At 42.2% G+C, this 19632-nt stretch overlaps 1 protein-coding gene across 4 annotated transcripts; it reads right to left on the bottom strand.

Moving 5' to 3' along the window:
• Positions 1 to 5565: 5565 nt before the first annotated feature.
• On the bottom strand, positions 5566 to 19348 carry TEX29 (testis expressed 29). Of its 4 annotated transcripts, none has more exons than XM_083611156.1 (5): positions 18278 to 19348; positions 16098 to 16208; positions 12713 to 12782; positions 10091 to 10204; positions 5566 to 5742 (listed from the first exon to the last, which is right to left on the bottom strand). In XM_083611156.1, exons 1-4 carry the CDS (start codon positions 18462 to 18464, stop codon positions 10108 to 10110), a joined length of 465 nt encoding a protein of 154 aa, XP_083467282.1. In that variant the 5' UTR covers positions 18465 to 19348; the 3' UTR covers positions 5566 to 5742; positions 10091 to 10107. The 4 variants fall into 4 exon arrangements, with proteins under 4 accessions (XP_083467282.1, XP_083467283.1, XP_083467284.1 ...); XM_083611157.1 differs by lacking the exon at positions 5566 to 5742 and adding an exon at positions 7114 to 7267; XM_083611158.1 differs by lacking the exon at positions 5566 to 5742 and adding an exon at positions 9028 to 9250 and having other exon boundaries at positions 12713 to 12752; positions 18278 to 19346.
• Between the last annotated feature and the right edge of the window lie 284 nt (positions 19349 to 19632).

Below are 19632 nucleotides of genomic sequence, written 5' to 3'. Positions count from 1 at the left end.
TAAGGAGGGGGGAGGGAAACCCAAATTCCTCTGATTCTGAGCAATTTATAAATGTGAAATAAGTGGAAATATCTAGTGGGCTGGGAGAAGGGAACTACAGAGTCAAAAGCATGCGCCGATCAAAGCACATTTCCTGGTTATTGGGAACTGCTTACAAACTTTGGGGCCTAGGAAAATACAAGGTTTCTCATCAGGTATTCTGGGAAGGTCAGTTTATTCACAAATGTGGAATAGTAGAGAATGGAGTACTCGGAAAGTAGTAAACTTTGGCCATTGCTAGAACGGCAGTGATGGAACGGTTCCTTATTTAGAACCAAGCATGCCTACATAAAACACCTCAAAGGGCCCACAAGATCTGCGTTTTCTGCAGCTATCCCAGCTTTGTTATCATAGCCAGAGATTTCTTTTGCAAGCCAAGCCCTGTTCTGTGGAACCCAGAGATGAAAGAGAGAGATATCATTTAAATCTATCCTTGTTGATAACATTACAGAATAGGGAAATTGACATCTAATGCTGACATACTGTGACATTTCCCACCTTGGAAACAAGAAGTCAAAATGATACCTTTCTTTTTTTCCTCCTCCCACCTGTCAAGATGGATACTGGAAGCCTCTCAAAACAACTGCTTCACTTCGCTTTGTGGTAAGAACAGCCCCTTTGCCTTTGTCTTATTTTAAGTACAATCCTGGCGTTCAACTGCATTTTGTTTTATAGTTGCTTGGTTGTTTAATAATACGGTGACATACCTCAAGTTTTCTTTCAGCCTTCGGTGAGTTATACCCAGTGCTTTTTTCCCAGAAAAAAAGATGCATTTCCTCCAGAAGACCCATCAGGGAGCCCAAAGAGATCTTCTTCTCCTCTCCAGCCAGAGGCTTGCTGAGGCTGCGGAGCTGAGGCAATGGGAGCCTTCCACACCTCAGCCAAGCAGCTTAACGAGCCCCCACTGCACCTGTCTGGCTCATGTGAGCTGGAACAGCTGGGGCCTTGCTCAGCTGAGGTGAGGCTTTCCCACGGGTCACCTGTTAGCTGGGAGGCTGAAGAGCCTCAGCAAAGCCCTGCTGTGCCTCTGGCTCATGAGGAAACCCCCTCCAGAGCCCTTGGACGATGCCCCCTTTGGGCTCCAGGGTGGGTCTCCTCATGAGCCGGGAACATAGTGGGGCTTTGCTGAGGACTGGTCAGATCCAGCACACTCTTATTATGTTCTTAGGTTTCGTTCTCACTTAATTCTTCGTGCTCCGGTCGCTATGTAAAAGATGATCTTGATGCAACCGCTTGCTCTGCAAAAAGTAAATCTACAGGGTGACATCTAGTACAATGGTACCTCGGTTTACGAACTTAATCCGTTCCAGAAGTCTGTTCTTAAACCGAAACCATTCTTAAACCGAGGCACGCTTTCCCTAATGAGGCCTGCCCTTCCACCATTCGGATTCCATTCTTAGACCGAGGTAAAGTTCACAAACCGGGACACTGCTTCCGGTTTTGCGGAATTCACAAACTGAATAGTTTGTAAACAGGGCTGTTCTTAAACCGAGGTATTAGTACACCCATTGAAAGCAATGGGTGTGTTCCGAATATCTCCCTTTTCACACACGCACACAACATTTTTGTGGAACTGGGGTTATGCTGGTCTTCAGGAACAAGAAATGCAAAGCAATGGCTTTATTAAGCCCACTTGTTTGTTTGCAACGTATTTTTATATAAAAATAAAAAATGGTGCTGCAGAAGAATTAAAGTTTTGCCTTTATACAAACAATATTCAAGGTGTGGCACTGTTTTTCATGCTAAGAAAAAGTGACTTCTCTTTTCCAAAAGAAAGATAGAACGTATGCAAGAGAGAATCAGAACTGGAAGCAGGTAAGAGGGGATTGAAAGCGACATAAATTAACTGGTGGCACCCTTTGCGTTCTCCTCAGTATAGTGCATTAAGCGCATTATGTATCAAAATATTAAGAAGGGCTTCTTCTTCTTTTTAAGTCCACTGTTATTGAACTTGAAACCTTTAATGGTGAGCAAAGCAGTGTTTTTCTTTAATATAATTTTACTATTGATTTCTTCATTCATTCAATCTGAATGAATCTGACAGTTTTTTGAAAAGATACATTACCTTGATGAAAGATGCAATATTTCGCATCCAAGGAAGCAAAGGCTGATAGCCTTGCCTCCTGTGCCATGGAACTGAATACTAAACTGCAGCTTCGTAGCATCAGCAAATGGAGCAATGCATTAAGTTCGCATTCTTTCATTATGCACCATCGTAAAGTATATATTAAAATGCAGGAGTTAACCAAGGTGGGATTATGTCTTCATCTTCTATTCATCTTGATCCTCTCTAGAATAGCAGAACGCTATTTTCTTTGGCCATGATTTATGGAAGTTGGTTGGGGTCCCTGACGCACAGCCCGGGATGGAGGCGGGGAGGGGAGCAAGATTGTCCCACCTAGGCACGACTATGCTGCTGATGGAGGAGGCCGTATGGTGACATCAGCACAGGTGGGGGCTGTGGGTTCCCCATGGCAGTCAATTCGGTGGGACCCCCAAGCAGACCAGAGAGAAGAGTGCTATTTAAATAGGCCCACCCCCAGTTTGCTCACCCAGTCTGTCAAAGAAGGTTGTTTTAGTTTTGTTTTGATTATTGAGAGGGAGGGAATTTTTTTTCCAATTTCTTCATGGCCCCACTGGATAAAAATTCAATGGGGAGGACCTATAAGGCAATACAGTGGTACCTCTGGTTGCAAACGGGATCTGTTCCGGAGCCCCGTTCGCAACCTGAAAGGAACGCAACCCGCATCTGTGCATGCGCAGGTCGTGATTTGCCGCTTCTGTGCATGCCTGTGACGTCATTTTGCGCATCTGCGCATACGTGAAACCCGGAAGTAACCTTTTCCAGTACTTCCGGGTCGCCGCGGGACGCAACCTGAAAATGCACAGCCTGAAGCAAACGTAACATGAAGTATGACTGTATGGTAAAACAGCACTACCTGGTTTGTGCAGGTTGAGAAGCCTGGACTAAAATCAGATGCTGGAAATAGTTCATATTCCAGTACTGTCTCACTCTGTACTATCACTGTGTTGTCACACCGGTTGATGCTGCAATGCACTCGCCCTTTTCATGCGTTGAAAAAAATGCATGTGAGCAGAGTGTGTAAACAGTGTGGCGGTCCTGGCCCACTCATGGGGCAGGGTGAAGCAGCTGCCTAGAAGCAGCAGAGGCCCCTGAGGGGACACCCCCATGGATGCTCCACCAGTCACTCCATGGCTGATGCAAGAACCACTTCTCCTGCTGGTGATGACGATGGTGGAGCAGGCAGAACAGCCATGTGGGATGCTACTTCCTGCTTCACCTCAAGTGGTGAGACTGGATGCACTGGCTGTGAAATGTGGACATACCTTCTCCAGCCCCAGTCTTCCTGTGTCAAACAGAAAGGTCAGAAGGTGTTTTCTTGTTTTTAAAGTACGCTCAGCATCAAGTACACAACAGTATCAAGTACACTTAGAAGGCTCTTCATGATGAGTGAATCCATCTTTAGGTACTAAGTAGGGTTCACAATTTCAGGGAATCTGACCACATCTTTAGCTATCAGACTTGATTCTGTGATATGAGAGAGTGAGCTGGTGTCAGAAAATGGCAGCCAATCTGCTCAGCAGCTTAATGAAGTATGCTTCCTAGGAGGAGGAAGGCATCATACCAACTGTGTGACTGTCAGTGAAACAAGCAAGGATGTAGACACAGCACTGCTGGATCAGGGGAAAGTAGGAAAACTTAGGCAGAGTGTGTGCAACATCTTGTTTAACAAGGTGGGAAACAAAGGGCAAACATGGAAGGGTCATCTATCCCCTGCTCCTTCCTCCAGACAACCAATCAATGTGCCAACCAAAGTGAACTGCAGTTGCATGCTGGATTTTGCATTGCGAATGTATCCAGTTCTCTTTCGAACTTGTTCATCCAATGTTTATTCCAGGGAGACTATTCTAGAATGTTGTATCGCCAACCATTGGAAACGTTCTTTGGATTTCGACTCTAAATTCCATGTTGCAGTCACCGGAGCTTGTACACACAACATTCTTTGACCTAATTAGGTGGCTTTCCTATTATCCGTTGCTAATATATTTACTGAATAGCATCATATCTTCTCTTAGCCTCCTTGTTTCCCAGCTAAAAAGGACAAGCTCCCTTTAATCTCTTGTCACAAAATGAATTTGGATGAAATTATCTAAACCAGCTAATATTATTTAGTTCTTTTATCTTCTTCATTGTGCTCTCTCAGTCTCTCGTTCTCTGGCAGGCATCTAGACCAGCTTTAATTCTTTCCTATTGAACTTGGTTACTAACAATGGACAATACTATTCCAGATGTAACCTCACCAGTGTCTTGTACAAAGGTCCCAACATTCTCCTGTCCTTACTAAAAATGCATTGCCTAATTAATCCAACTATGTAATCTACCCTCTTTGTATAATCATCACATTGTACTTTTTTTTTCCATGCAGGAGGATGTAATGGTGCCTACCCCCGGCTCAGCCTTCCACACACTCAGCAAACATTTGCACATGCAAGTTTATGGATGTAGGTTCCATGCAATGGGCAACACTGCCTTTTGCAGGGTTTCCAGCTGCGCAGAGAGCAGCTACAATATGCATAGGCCAAGAACAGAGACAGCAGGCACAACCCCCAGTTGGTCTGTTGACAATTCTGTGATCTCTTCAGTCTGTCCTGGATGCATTCGCTAAAATTCTTATATCGTTGTCCTTACAATAATGATCAGTTACTTGAGCTGTTGAATTCAGTTCTGTATTTCTCCACCTGGTGAAGTCACACAATTAGTGTTGACTCCAGATCTTGGGTGGGTCTGTGGTTGGACCCTAAGCAGAACACCTCCATTCCTCCTCGTTCTTTTGACCACACCCTCTTGCAACAATTTGTAAAGGTAAAGGGAACCCTGACCATTAGGTCCAGTCGTGACCGACTCTGGGGTTGTGGCGCTCATCTTGCTTTATTGGCCGAGGGAGCTGGCATACAGCTTCCGGGTCATGGGGCCAGCATGACTAAGCCGCTTCTGGCGAACCAGAGCAGCGCACGGAAATGCCGTTTACCTTCCCGCCGGAGTGGTACCTATTTATCTGCTTGCACTTTGACGTGCTTTCGAACTGCTAGGTTGGCAGGAGCAGGGACCAAGCAACGGGAGCTCACCCCGTCACGGGGATTCAAACCGCCGACCTTCTGATTGGCAAGTCCTAGGCTCTGTGGTTTAACCCACAGCGCCATCCGCAACAATTTGTACCTCTGCTCAAAGGACAAGGCAAGTGGAGACCTTCTCTTTGCATTGCTCCTAAATTGAGAGAGTGCCATTGAACAGGGAGCAACAGTGAGGAAGAGGAAGGATATGTCGGGGGGATCAGCTGTGATACCCTCTGCTAGGTTGAAGGCTTGAGCCCTATGATGCCAACCTTTGATGCCCAGCCTGCATCTGGTTCACGCAGTGTTATTTTTAAATCCCCCAGTCATGTTAGCAGTGCCTCCCAACTTTGTATTTATTTACACATGCCATACCCGCTCCACCTCCTGCTGTTCGATTGTCCAGATTTCTGCATAAACTTTCTTACAGAGATAATTACATGATTCTGTCTAGGCCAGCAAAGTATGAATTTCTGTGAAATTCTTATTCAAATGCTCCGGTTGAATGAAAGTGCATGGATCGATACAGTCATTCTGTGTTGAGCTTTCATCAAACCTTCTTAAAGCTACCTATTTGAAGAAAGAAAGAAAGAAAGAAAGAAAGAAAGAAAGAAAGAAAGAAAGAAAGAAAGAAAACACTACTTTTTCCATAAAATTTAATCTAAGTTGTGTCCACACAAAGGGGAAAAAACACCCTCAGCATTAAGGTAGAAATTAACCTAATCAAAATTATTGGATGAGAACAGCATGCCACAGGGTCTAATTCCTGTACAATTCATATACTGATGATAGGTTTTACTGGACCAAGTGAATATATTTAAAATATTGAACATTAAGACCAAAATTCAGCCGAGTCGACGACTGAGTAACCATTTTTTAAATGAAATTCATTATTGTTGCCCTGGCTAGTCTTAAACTACAGGACAAGGAAATAGAAGCTCCCCTATAGTCAAACTACACCAAACGTTAACCCTTTAATCATCTTTCAACTTGACCACTTCCACATTCTAGGATGACAGGAGGTGAGTGACTTGACTAATATAGTGAAAAACAGCAGGATTTAGCTAGATGTTGCAGCTGATCAGGAAGTTATGGGGTGGTAGTGTAAAAGGCCTCTTCCACATAAATCTCCATGTATTAACATGGGATGGTATTTTTCAAATGAAAAGGAAAATGCAAATTGCAGGATGCTATCCATTTGAATAGATTCCCCTCCCCTATTGTTACCCTGTTAAGCTCTGCTGGGACATGGAATAAGCAAACTGTACAAATATGAATACAGTAGGGTGCTTTCTTGGGGCTTGCAGAATTTGCAGATTACTACTGAGTGTGGTGAAGTCATTATTTTTCTCTTAGTCAGGATGTCTGGTTTTTCCTCTTTGAAAGCACAGTATTCAGGCCCAACTGAAGTGAACTGCAATTGCTGCGTGCTTTGCAAAATCTGGTGCAGAACAATTTACACTGGCCAGAGTTGCAGATGAATGCACGTATCAAAGCAATTTCAGAATGTTCATGTTCAAGATTTCCCCGGTCTCTATAAGCTTTGTAAATTGGTTTTCTCCCCTTCAGAGATGTTTGGCATGCTGGGTTTTGCAGGTCTGTCTTCCTGCCACACATTCTACACCTGGACGGTTCTATAATTGATAACATAATTATCAGCAGAGTCATATTACTTCACCTGGAACATTCTCAACCATTTATCACAATGTTGATCTTTATTTTAAACATAAAAAAATCGGGCGATCATTTATGTCTCCCGTGCTCTTTGTATTTATTCAAGAATATTTAACAGGAGACAAAAGGTGACTTATTCATTATTCATCCCGAACAAGGCAAGTATGGCAATTTGAAAAGCCTGACATTTGAGCTTTTTGCCAACACTAGCAAAATTATATCCTTCCCATTGTAAATCAATGAAGTAGAATCATTGTGCACAAAAGATTTAAATTGCCTTGTCACTTTAATAAGGCCACCTTATATACATCCTTCAGCCAGTGCCATTGAGCAAAGAAAGAGTGCTTCTTTTGCCTCAGCTGCCTTAGATCTCAGTAGGCTTTCCAATTAAACGAACATCCTCTTAGTCCTTTGCAGCACTCTGGGCAAAGAGGAGGAATGAAGTTAGGATGGCATTGGCACAAACCTTCTACCAATGGCACATACCTATCAACGTGAATTAACACTCACCCCTTTCCTCCCTAATTTTTTTTTGGGGGGGGGCAAAATTTTAACTGGTCTACCCATTATCAAAATGCGAGAGAAGCACTCGAAAAAAAATCCATTGAAGATTTTGCCCTCTGGGATACAAATATTAGTATCCTGGACAGACCGTGTCAGTACCACCAAGACATCATGTCCAATCAAGCTGAATACAAATGGCATGAGAAAGAATGGGCATAATTTTCTGTATTGCTAACCTACGACTCTGTTATTATAATCAGAACTGGGTCCTTCCCCCCTTTTGCTAGCCTAACCCCTTCAGCACTTCTCTCCCTAGAACGTTAACCTTTGCCGTTGCTATTTTAGTTCTCCGAGACAAACAGCGATTTGATGATTCAGAATCAATGGTCCTCCTCATCCATTGAATCCATTGCACACTGACATTCATGGAGCAAAAGTGTATACTTAAAGTACATTTCCCCCGTCCTTGAGAAAGAGGAGATGGGAGGGAGAGAATACTGCCATTAATTTCTCTCCTAGGGCAGTCTTTTAATAGAATCTTCATATTTCAAAACATGTTCAAACTGCTGCAACCTCAAATTTATGTGGGGCATCAATATTTGGCATTGTTTTGATATTGTTCTGAAATATAGATAATGGGATGGTTAAGAAGGGTGGGTGGGAAGGAGGGAGAAAAATAAGACCATGGCAAGGAGCCTTGAATAGTCTCAATGCTGCCAACATTTCAAGTTTAAGTCAGAAAATGTTAATGCCAAATGACCTTTTTTCTGAAGGGCGTTTTGAGGAGACCAGGCGAAAAGATCATTTCTGTAATATGGTTACCATAGTGATCAGCCCTTTTTAAAAGGCTGGAGGGGGGTGGGAGAATGGATGTACATTTGCAATCAACTAGTGACTATAACAACAAATGGGCTTGAAAAAGCAACACTTTGAATTTAATTCCAAGGAACAAGGATAGCGAGGAAGAAAAGAAGCTATTCAAGGAGATGGACAAAAGGGACCTTTGGTAACATTTATGATGAACTGGGAAGCATTTTGCTTGAAAAGGATATACTTGAACATAATAGCAGCCAGGTTTCTCTTCCCAGCTATGATTTCACCATACGTACTGGAATAATGAGACATGTGATGCAGTGATTCTCAAACTGTGGGGGTTGGGGCGACAGATCCACACCATACATTTAAAGGGCAGGACTTCCCCCAAAGAATCATGGGAACTGTAGTGTTCCCAGGATCCTTCACAAACCACAATTACCAGGATACTTGGGGGGAAGCCATGTGCATTGAATGTGCTTTAAATGTGCGGGGGAATCTACTGTAGTGTGTCAAGAAACACTAGTGTGCTAAGAGATGAGCAGATATATGAACATAGGCCATTGATCCATCTACCTCAGTACTGTCTACAACAGCCTTTCTCACCCATGGGTTTTCAGATGTTTTCGGACTACCACTACCATAATCCCTGATTGCTGCCCCTGCAGTATGTTAAGTGGAAAAAGTCCCCATTGATTCTAGAATAGTCCCCATTGATTCTAGAATAAAACATCATGTGTACACACCCTTTGGGAAAGATTTTGAACCAAGCTTTGTTTTTCTTTTACAAAATTTTATTTTGTGTGTGTGCACACCATGCACACACCTCCCCTTCCAACACAACTCCATAACTGCCTCTTAGGATTTTGGGGTTTTTTAAATTTTCTTTTTAATGGCATGTTGCAGCTATTCTAAAGCAAGCACAGTAAGATTTTAAAAGGGCACAGTTGGGACTTGTTTAATAAGACCCTATTGTTTCAGGAGTCAACGCTGGGCAGGCTCTTAGTAAGCAATGAAGTCATCACGGCCAAATTGAATCCAAGTTTGGTGTCCACTTCTGTCTTGCCATTCTACAATTCAGTGAGAGCTAAACAGAACAAAATGACTTGCTTTAGAATCAATCAAATCCAGAAAAAGAGAGCGAGCGAGCAATTCTTTTTCTGACATGTCCACTTCCAGTACTAACCCTTCCTGTCTCAATCAGTACTTTGAGTGCTATCTGCTGGAAAGATAATTGATTGATTGATTGATAATCCACACATTCATAAAAATATATCAAGGTAGTATACAGCATTTAAGAATAAAGTCAGCAATAAGCATCCATTAAAACATAATCAAAACAACAGTCAGTTTTGTTTCTCTCTGTTTCTCTTTTTTCCAATCTTCAATTCAGTTCTCTGCATTTTTTAAAAAAAAAACAACCTCATGAAATGTCTTTAAAAATTTGGTGCAAATTTCTCCTAACACATTTTTGTCTGTGATTCTGACTAATGGACACATTTTTGCTAGCCATTTCTCCTAATATTAGGCATTTCTGAATGTTATGTTTACTAATATGATCCTTTTTATTCATGCACAGTTTCTTCTAATGCATGCCTTAAAAAAAAATTGGTTGGTTTGAGAACTGCATTGCAAAATTTGAAGGGGAAAAAAGTGTGAATTTCAAAATATGGCTGCATTTCAGTTTTCTTACCGTTTCGAAAAGTGCAGATTTGATTCATTCAGTTTTAAATGTGAATGTGAATCAGATTTTGCCCCCCTCCCTAACAGAGATGGAATCTGAGCTGGGATCTTAAGTACACTTTTGCTTCTATGTACATGTCTGTATACCATCTTGGACTGTCCTGACGATCACTACTGTATCAGATAATGAGAAAGCATTCAGTGATTGCTTCCATAGGGCAACACACAAACAAAAACCACTTACTTTTCATATACCTGGAGCTAATCTTCATCAGACTCTGCAGAACTGTCACTTTCATCTGATGAACTTTTCACTTCATCCTCTAAAGATGACTTTCTCTTTTTACCTGCGCAACAACTGTTTTGAAATTTTGTTATTTGCTGTTAATAATAACCAGGGTGGATTTTATTTGAATAAAATCAATTTAAATCATAATTTAAATCATGTCAGTAAGAATTGATTTAAATCATATTTTTACAGAAAGATTTATTCTTGCTGGTATAATCTATAATTTACAACCAGATGAAGGTTTCATTTTTGGAATAATAAATTTTCAGAGTAGATTTTACAGTTATATAAAAAATTACTGATTTGGTTATACTATTAGAAGATAGACAGATAATTATGAAAGTATTGTGAGGTTTAATCAGTTAACTGTTTATATTTGGACAACTTTTCTGCTGTACTTTACTGGAAGGATAAAAATAATCATTTCCTTAATAACAATTTAAACAATTTAACTAAAACAATAACATTATAGCATATGTATCCATGTTTGTTAACTGATTTGGTTAAACAATAAAAAGAAAAATTTAGACTGAGTTTTAGACACATATGAAAAACTTAAAAAACAAATACCGGTACTTATTTCCTGATGAATAGCCTTTGGACTATAATGTAACTTAAATAGAAAACTATCTTTAGAAAGATTTTTCCTCCTAAAGCTTTTTATTTTAAAAATCCAATTTAAATTTTAATTTTAAAAAAATCTGTTTTAAATTTTAAAAAATCTGGGTTTTTTTAATCATTTTTATCCACTCTGATAACAATAATAATAGTACAAATTCCACACTGCACTGTTGGATTGAGGCGGACTTTATGTTAAACCAGTGGTTTTCAAACAGTTTCAGGAATCCCTGGATTTTCTCAAAAGCTCATTAGCAGCTCCTCAGCTTGAAGATCAGTAATACTAGAAGAGGCAGTTTTACAGTAGACCTGTGTGACCATACTGGGCATTGCGCAGCAGAGGGTGCCACAACAATGCTGTAGAACAGAGTGAATGAGGCGGTGTGTGCGTGCCAAAATTTAGCATCACCCAGGGCACCACCAAAATTTGAGAGTCCAAAGTCCGCCACTGATACAGGCCAAGTTTCCCCAAAGATTAAAATTTAAAAACTCATTCTCTATCACTTATCTCACCCTGCAGTGCACAGTCCCAAGATAATATTGGGTTCATGCGCTTTTATGTCAGGGGTGTTCCAATGTTTTGCCCTTGCAGCTGTTTCGGACTACAACTCCCATCAGCCCTGGTCCACATGGCCTATGTAGGTGTGTGGGGATCTGTAGTTCACATCATTCAGAAGGCCACAGGTTACCCACACTGTGCTATCTGAGAAACCATTCCTGGGGAAAACTTCCTTACAGGTGCTTCTCGATGGAATGGGACCCTGATCTTACCTGTAGTTAAGCTATTAATACCCTTTTGATGAAAACACACACATAAAACCAAAGAAAATTGCCTTGCTTGTCCCAGTGCAGCATGTTGATTAATTAAGGAATCTAAAGCTTAAGATTTTAAATTTAGAATTCTACTGGTATATCTTGGTGTGATGTATTCCCTGTATATGGAAATTTTTAAATGTCTACCATTTCATTAGGTTTTCATGTATGTTGGAAGCTGCCAAGAGTGGCTGGGACAGATTGGAATAAATTTAAAGACTACCTACAGAAATATTGCAAAATTAATGAACGTTAGAATGATGTTGGATAGAAATTAAGTGGTTTCCAGCTGTAATGCTTTAAGAATATGGAAAAATGAATTGATAATGGATGAAAATACTGAGTTATAAAATGTTAAGTTATAGAGATAAGATAAATGAAAGAGGGTAAGGATTTGCTGATTTGATTATTTAAATGGGAATACAAGAAGGGGAGGTGTGAGGAAGTCAATGAAACAAGCAAATGAGTTTTAAGTTATGAAAAATAATTGTTTTTATTATTATTATTATTATTATTATTATTATTATTATTATTATTATTATTTCCCACTCTTCCACATAGTTAGACCACCAAACAAGAAAACCCCCTCTTCCAGATGCAACCAGTTTAAAATATTACAAATATTCTAAACTTTCTTACAAAGAAAATAAAAGCATTTTATAGGCTCTAGACTGAACTATCCCATTCATTTATTCAGTCAGTCAGTCATTCCAAAACCTATACCCCTCAGCCACACATCTCTCAATCTTCTCCTTTTTGTGGATCTCATACCTTCCTTCATGAATCAATATGAAGAAAAAAATAAAATCCTGCTCTCCTTTTCTAAACTATGTTACAGTGGTACCTCGGGTTACCTACACTTCAGGTTACCTACGCTTCAGGTTACAGACTCCACTAACCCAGAAATATTACCTCACAGAAATTGTGCTCCAGCGGTGCGGCGGCAGCAGGAGGCCCCATTAGCTAAAGTGGTGCTTCAGGTTAAGAACAGTTTCAGGTTAAGAACAGACCTCTGGAACGAATTAAGTACTTAACCCGAGGTACCATTGTAGAAACGTTTTCTTGGGGCTTAATCCTGGAATATTTTAAGAAACTCATGGGAGGCCAACATTTAGCTAATCAAGTTTGTATAAAGCGTCAACTTACCTATACAGCACAAATATACAGAAGGCCACCATGACGATCACTATTAAGCAAATAAACGCTTTCATGTATTCTAAAAATAAAAATGCAACTTTCTTCAAATTTCTGACAGGGTGAAGTGTTAATTTTGAATTTATTTATCTTCTTTATAAAGGACAGCTTTGCTACAAGCATGCAATGGAGACTTACGCGGTCAGTACAAGCACTGCAGTTGCCTACCTTACCTTGTGGTCTGTGCCACTGTTTAAAACAGGCCTCAGAGAGTCATCCTGTTCTGCCTAATCCTATAGATAAACTTCCCTTCAAAGCGATTGAAACCATCTTCTGAACTGAAAAGGTACAGTTGACATCATCAGACTTTTCCTGTTTGGCACAGTCTTCACTTTAAGAGGAGAGATGGTTCTCTCATTTATTTTTTAAAAGGGCCACATTAACCAGGATATTTCCCCTCCCCCAAATCATGCGCACATACACAACTGTATATTTAGGCAACATTTCAGTTAAGGAGAGCTTCATACACAGCCTGTTCGGGTTTGTCTAAACGATGAAAGGACTGCAGTCATGAATGTTGAAGTCCATGGCCAGCCATTTATCCTGTATTTGAAGGAGTCAGCTCTTTGAAGCATTGACGGGTCCAAATAGTTTAAAAGATTGCAGTTAAAGTTAAAGAACCACAACACTTGGACAGCCCAAAGTTTTCCCCACTATCATGAGATGCATTCTACTTCTATTTAATTTATAGTAAAGGTAAAGGGACCCCTGACCATTAGGTCCAGTCGTGACCGACTCTGGGGTTGCGGCGCTCATCTCACTTTACTGGCCGAGGGAGCCGGCGTACAGCTTCCAGGTCACGTGGCCAGCATGACTAAGCCGCTTCTGGCGAACCAGAGCAGCGCACGGAAACGCCATTTACCTTCCAGCTGGAGTGGTACCTATTTATCTACTTGCACTTTGAGGTGCTTTCGAACTGCTAGGTTGCCAGGAGCAGGGACCGAACAACGGGAGCTCACCCCGCTGCGGGGAGTCAAACCGCCGACCTTCTGATCGGCAAGTCCTAGGCTCTGTGGTTTAACCCACAGCGCCACCCGCGTCCCTTAATTTATAGTAATTATTTCTAAATCTGAATTGGCACATATAGATTGGCCTATGCAAATTTTATGCAGATCTGTGTCCTCTGTTTGATGATGTGGTCATCCTACCAGCAGTGCAGGCCAGCTGAGTTGGGGAGCTGCTGTGGCCAAGGCCCATTTAAGTAGCCAACAAACAAAGCAGGTGGCTCAGGCCCTGCTAAGGCCCTGCCAAGTCAGAAGCAGCACTTACCGCCTCCATCTAGTGGAGACCCACAACCAATGGGATTGTAGCCCTGAATCCCAACAGACTCTCAACAGGTTTATTAATCTAAGTTCAGATGGGCCCAGCCAGGTTGAAGGCAATCCACACTGCCTCTGAACTGGCTCTGTGCCTCAGAGTCCCATGTTGCGACTGTGCATAGGATTATTTGGTATTCTCCTAGGTATTCGTTTTCACTGCATTTTGTTCTATCCTATATTTCAGAAAGTTGGCTCCCAAGGCAGTTCGCAACTGAATTCCAGTGCAAAGAGAACACTGAAAATGCAATGCAATTAAAAAAAAAAAAAGCAACCATTCCTGTGCAAAATCAAAGTTCCTTTTCCCAGTCTCCAGAAACTTTTCTGCCTACTCCATTATATAGCCCTAAAACACAGGCATGAGATTGGCTGGCTGCCCCTAATCTGAGTTCTTTAACACAGGAGTGGAAATATTTGGATGATGAGGATTCCTCCCCCCCCCCCCGCACTTTGTCTCTTTTTATAATTTTCCATGACCCCATAAACCAGGGGTCCTCAAACTTTTTTAAACAGGGGGCTGATTCACTGTCCCTCAGACACTGTTGGGGGCTGGACGGGAAGTTTTGGAGAGTGGGCTGGCACGCTCACAGGAGCTGGGTGCCTCGGAAGCCGGGAGCCTGCAGGAGCTGGCCGAGAGCGGCACACACCTCTTTCAAGGAGCACGAAGATGGAGACAAGGACAAGCTGGTGCCTCACCTGCATCTGCCGCCCCGTGCAGACGTTTCCACCCCTTCATCCTCCTGAGGTGAAGGCCGCCACCTGCGCCACTTCACCGCTGGCCTCATTGTCCTACGTCATGTTGACTGCCATTGGAGCGCAGCAGCAGCCCCGCCGAGCCCAAGCCCAGGCAGGCTGTCCTCTTCTAGGAACGCAACTGTTGGCCCCCTCATGGGGACAGAGTGGCAGCAGCCACAGAAGCACCAGGACGGCGGCAGTGGCAGCAGCGGAAGAGCGGCGGTAGCTCTGCCAATCAAACGCCGCGCCTGGTTTACCTCAGTGTGGCGCGGGGACGTCTCTGCCAATCAAACGCTGCACCTGGTGCGGCACAGCATTTGATTGGCAGAGACGTCCACACGCTACACTGAGGTAAAACAGGCATGATGTTTGATTGGCAGAGCCACCGCTCCGTCTCTTCCTCCCGTCACCATCAGTGGGAGTCTCGGCTTCGCGGCGGGTTCTTAAATGGCTGGGCGGGCCAGATTTAGAACCCTGGCGGGCCTGAACCGGCCCAGGGACCGTAGTTTGCCGACCCCTGCTGTAAACCTTGAATACACTACAAGGGTCCTGTTAAGGACTGGAAGAAACAACTGGGACATTTTGTCTTTCCTCCAGTCGCAAACTTCATGGTGCCATGTCTGTCAGTTTGGTAGTGATACAAAACCATCCACAGTATAATCAAGATGGTGGATGCAATACTACTGTCCATACATACACATATACATACATAGTATATTTATTACTAAATGATAGAAAAGAGCTCTCCTGCCAGAGAGAGATACTAGGACAGAGCATGCTCACTAGCCTTCAGGAGCCATGGGGTGTTGATAGTGTCCATTGGAGAGGAGGAAGGAAAAACGGGGTGGGTCGATAGGAGTTGCCTTGCTTAAGCCATGGGATCTTATAGGAGTCTTGAAATAAGGACTTGGGTGTAGGAGAAGTGCACACCATGAGTTTTAAGAAAAGCTCTTCTCCTTGTGCTATATACAATGAGGCTTCAAGAGGGAAGAAAGGGGAAATGAAAAGTTTCTTCTTTCCTACTCTCCAGAACCCTCCTGTCAAACATTTGTGATCATGCTGTATCACATCTCCTTGTTTTTGTGCAGTAATTGCCAAGTTAATTTGTGGCTGTCCCAGGAAATCTGCTTTCTAGAAGCAGCCACAGAGGGATGATGATGATGATGATGATAATAATAATAATAATAATAATAATAATAATAATGTTCTTACTGGAAGAAAGGGGAATTTGCTCTAAAGGCTGGCAACTGAGCTTGAGTTTGGGCTACAAAATTATAGTTACTTACGTGGTACAGCTTTCTTATAGCACGTTTGTTTGTGGAAACAGCACCCCAACTCTGAACACTCAATTCTTGATACATTTTCACGGCATATTTCATAAAAGGGGAATTCACATACTTCAAAAAAGAGAAACACCCAAAGGCCCAAAGTGAATTGCAAGCATGATTTTTAAATAGATCTATTCAAATAAGTTAAGAGTTTTGCACTGCTGTTCTGTTTGTTTTAAATAGATTACGAGCTGCATTCAATAGCCTTAATCCTAAAACCTCATATCCAAAGACTTTTTGCACATATGTGGATCTGTCATGCTCCCATATGACTGATTTGGGACAGGGAAACCAAACTTCTCACAAAATTTCTGTCAAGTGGAATGCAAACAGCAGACAGATATTGTAAGACACTTCTGCACACAGATTTCCATGCTGAAGTTAACGCAGCAGGTCAAAGTAAATGGGAAATGAGTCACTTGAGCTGAGGGACAGGATGAAACCCCAAAAGACTAGATTCCAGCCATACCCCTTCCTCTCAATAGTTCTTCAAGTCGAAAGTTTCTTTTTCTGTACTCCTGCATCTCCTGACCCATGTTTCCCACTGACACTTCCTTCGTGGTTCTACTTACTAACCTTTGCCAAGTAGATAATGGAGACTGTAACTCAGCAGCCTCTCAACAGATATGGATACCATGAACCACAATGTCCTTCTGGACTGGCTGTTCAGGATAGAAACTCTGGCACACTTTCATTGCTACCTAGTGCGCCCCACAGAAGGCAGTGCTTGTGGGACCATTACTCTGCCAGCATCCTGCGCATATTTGCAGGACCATATTTTGGAACACAGAAAGCTGAGCTTTAGACAGGCAGCCAGATCACTGACCCACCAAGCTCAGTTTTGTTGACAATGAGTGGTAGCTGCTCTCTGGGGTCTCAGGCAAGAGTCCTTCCTTGTCCTACCTGAACATGCCAGGAATTGGACCAAAGATCTTTTGCATAAGAAGCAAATACTCAACCACTGAGCTATAGTGGCTCTTCCCCATCCTCTCTATGTGAGAGCCTTTCACATATTTGACAATGGCTACTATATTGCCTCTTTTCCAGGATAAAGATACTCCTTCAAACATTCCTCATCGGACTTGGTTTCCTAGCCCCTTTAGGGCTGGGCAATATCTGGTTTTCAACGTTGTGAAATTTCAGCAGCTAAATACCGCGATATGATGATATATCACGCCTGACTCTGGTATGTATCACGGCTGCTTCTTCCTCCCTGCCCAGCCCTACAAAGCCCCCATAACACTCCAGCTCACACAAGCTAGAGGAGCATCGGGGCTTCATTCAATTGCTCAGCTGGGGGTCAGGAGCTTTCCTGAAAGGCACAAGCAAGCAGGCAGATGGAGCCCATCTGCAGGCAATTTGAGCTGGCGTGTTTTAGCACCAGCTCAAATTGTCTGAAACTGGTATCGTTATCTGAATGCCATACCAGCTTCAGACGATCTATGAGCATATATAATTTTTTTATTTAAAAAAATATGTTCAAAGATGCCAGTTTCAACAGCCCCTTTGCTCTTGTATGTGTCCATTTGCATGCACTCTTCCCATTTTTAACAGATTTATATGTGGTTGCCACCAGAGGGAGCTCCCCAGCAGATAATATTACACCTGTACAACTTTTGCCAGAAATCTTATGGTGGTGGCCTCAATTGGAAAGAATGATTGAAAACTTTTCCTGAAATAATTGAATCATCATTGTTTCAGCCAGGAACAGCAGAGCTAACAGCAAAATTAGTCCACAAATGTTGTAAAAGATGTTTGTTTTTAGCACGATTCTCCCCACCTCCCATTTGCTTGATCTGCTTGAAAACATAGATTTTACTTATTCCATTAAGGACTTCCAGCAGCGAGGCGTAGCTGAATAGCTTTCAAACACAAAGCTAGGGAAGCAGCTTGTGTTAGTGTAGTAAAGATTGTTTTATTATGAGCAACAGGTTAAATACAACTCTGTACTATTAAAACACACAGAAAAACCAAGGTTTCCAGAACACTTCCTGTGTAACTTAAATTTGTTCTGTATCCCAACAGTGAACATGAATATAGTGCAAAGTTAACTTGACCATCTCTTGCAAAATGTCATCTTATTATAGGGTACTTTAATCAGTTCATGGCAGCAAAGCAGTAGTTTGCTAACTTCTTACCTGCAAACCCGTAACGGAGGAAATTGGTATTTCGTTTTTCCAGCCGATGAGGCAAGGGTGGAGATTGTATTGCCCTGTTCAACTTCAGAGGCGACTGAACACACAAGCCAGAAGGAGACCACAATGTTAGGCAATACATTAAGAAAATAAGCCTTGGATTCTGCCCAAGTTCTTCCAGGTCTTTCATTAATGGGCTTAATTACACTGATCCGTAAAAAAAAATATTTAATGCAGTCATGTAAACAAAAAAACCGGTTACATTCTTGTGGATTTGCCAACAGCTTTGATTCGTAAGTTCTTTCAGGAAAAAAATACTCAAGATATTGGTTAAGTGCTACTATTTCCATACATTTAGCAGGTGGCTGATCTAGCTAGTGTGGAAACCTGCCTTGACCCCTCTCTGATTCTTTCTCTCCACCAAGTCTGCCAAATGATCTCCCCGCTGTCATGGGGAACAACTAAAGGATGCTGCAAGTTGTGACATCACAGTTGACTGTGTGTTGTCATTAAACTGGTTGCCTAGGGTACTGAAAGTTGAGAGGATACGGGTATGGAAGTAAAAAATGCAACACAAAGCCTGAGCAAAGAAAGGAGGAGATGAGGTTTGTAGCTCTCCCCGGACTCCTGCAAAACTGCCCATGGCTTGGAGAAGTTCTCTTGCTTCTAGCTGAGGAGGCTGTACCACATTGTCCATACAGGGTGTACTGCTAAGTTAACAGGAATTGAGCAGACTCTGAAGCCTAAGGCTAAAGTGCCAGGTGGAGGGAAGCACATTCAGTGCTGGTACTGGTGAAGATTACAGACGCTAGAAATTGATGAGCTAGCTCCCTTTATATGAATGTAGAAATCTGTCTTGACTTGGGGTTGGGGATCTAGCCACCCAAAAAATGATTATGTACCAGTTCCTTTTGTGGCTGAAAAGCCGGGAAATTCCAGACGTGCAGAGGGTTGCAATGAGAGAACAGGGCTATTCATTAATGTTTTCCCCATTCCCTAGATTGCGGAATAATCTCCCGAAGAAAACTCAGCTTTCCAATGCCAGGCAAATACATATTTGTTCTCAAAAACTGATACCATTTTGATGCTCCCCTTTTAAGGGGGGGGAGACGTACATGGTTTTTGTGTGTATGTTCGTTTATTTTTATTTGGGGGGCATTTTTATATTTCAATTCCTTGCAAGTTACTTTTCCTTGCAAACAGATATGGGGGGGGGGAATCATAAATAAAAATAATGCACCATATCTCAAAAGTGTCAAAAGGTAAGCCTGGCGAAACCTGTTGAAAGTTTCAATTGTAAGCTCCTCAAGGCAAGGGACTGTCCTTTAAGCTCCTGCACGTTTGCACTAACATATACT

Source organism: Podarcis filfolensis, assembly GCF_964270895.1.
Source record: "Podarcis filfolensis genome assembly, chromosome: 4".
NCBI classification, from domain to species: Eukaryota; Metazoa; Chordata; class Lepidosauria; order Squamata; family Lacertidae; genus Podarcis; species Podarcis filfolensis.
Note: the sequence above shows the minus strand (reverse complement) of the source record. Positions and strands in the feature narration are given on the sequence as shown.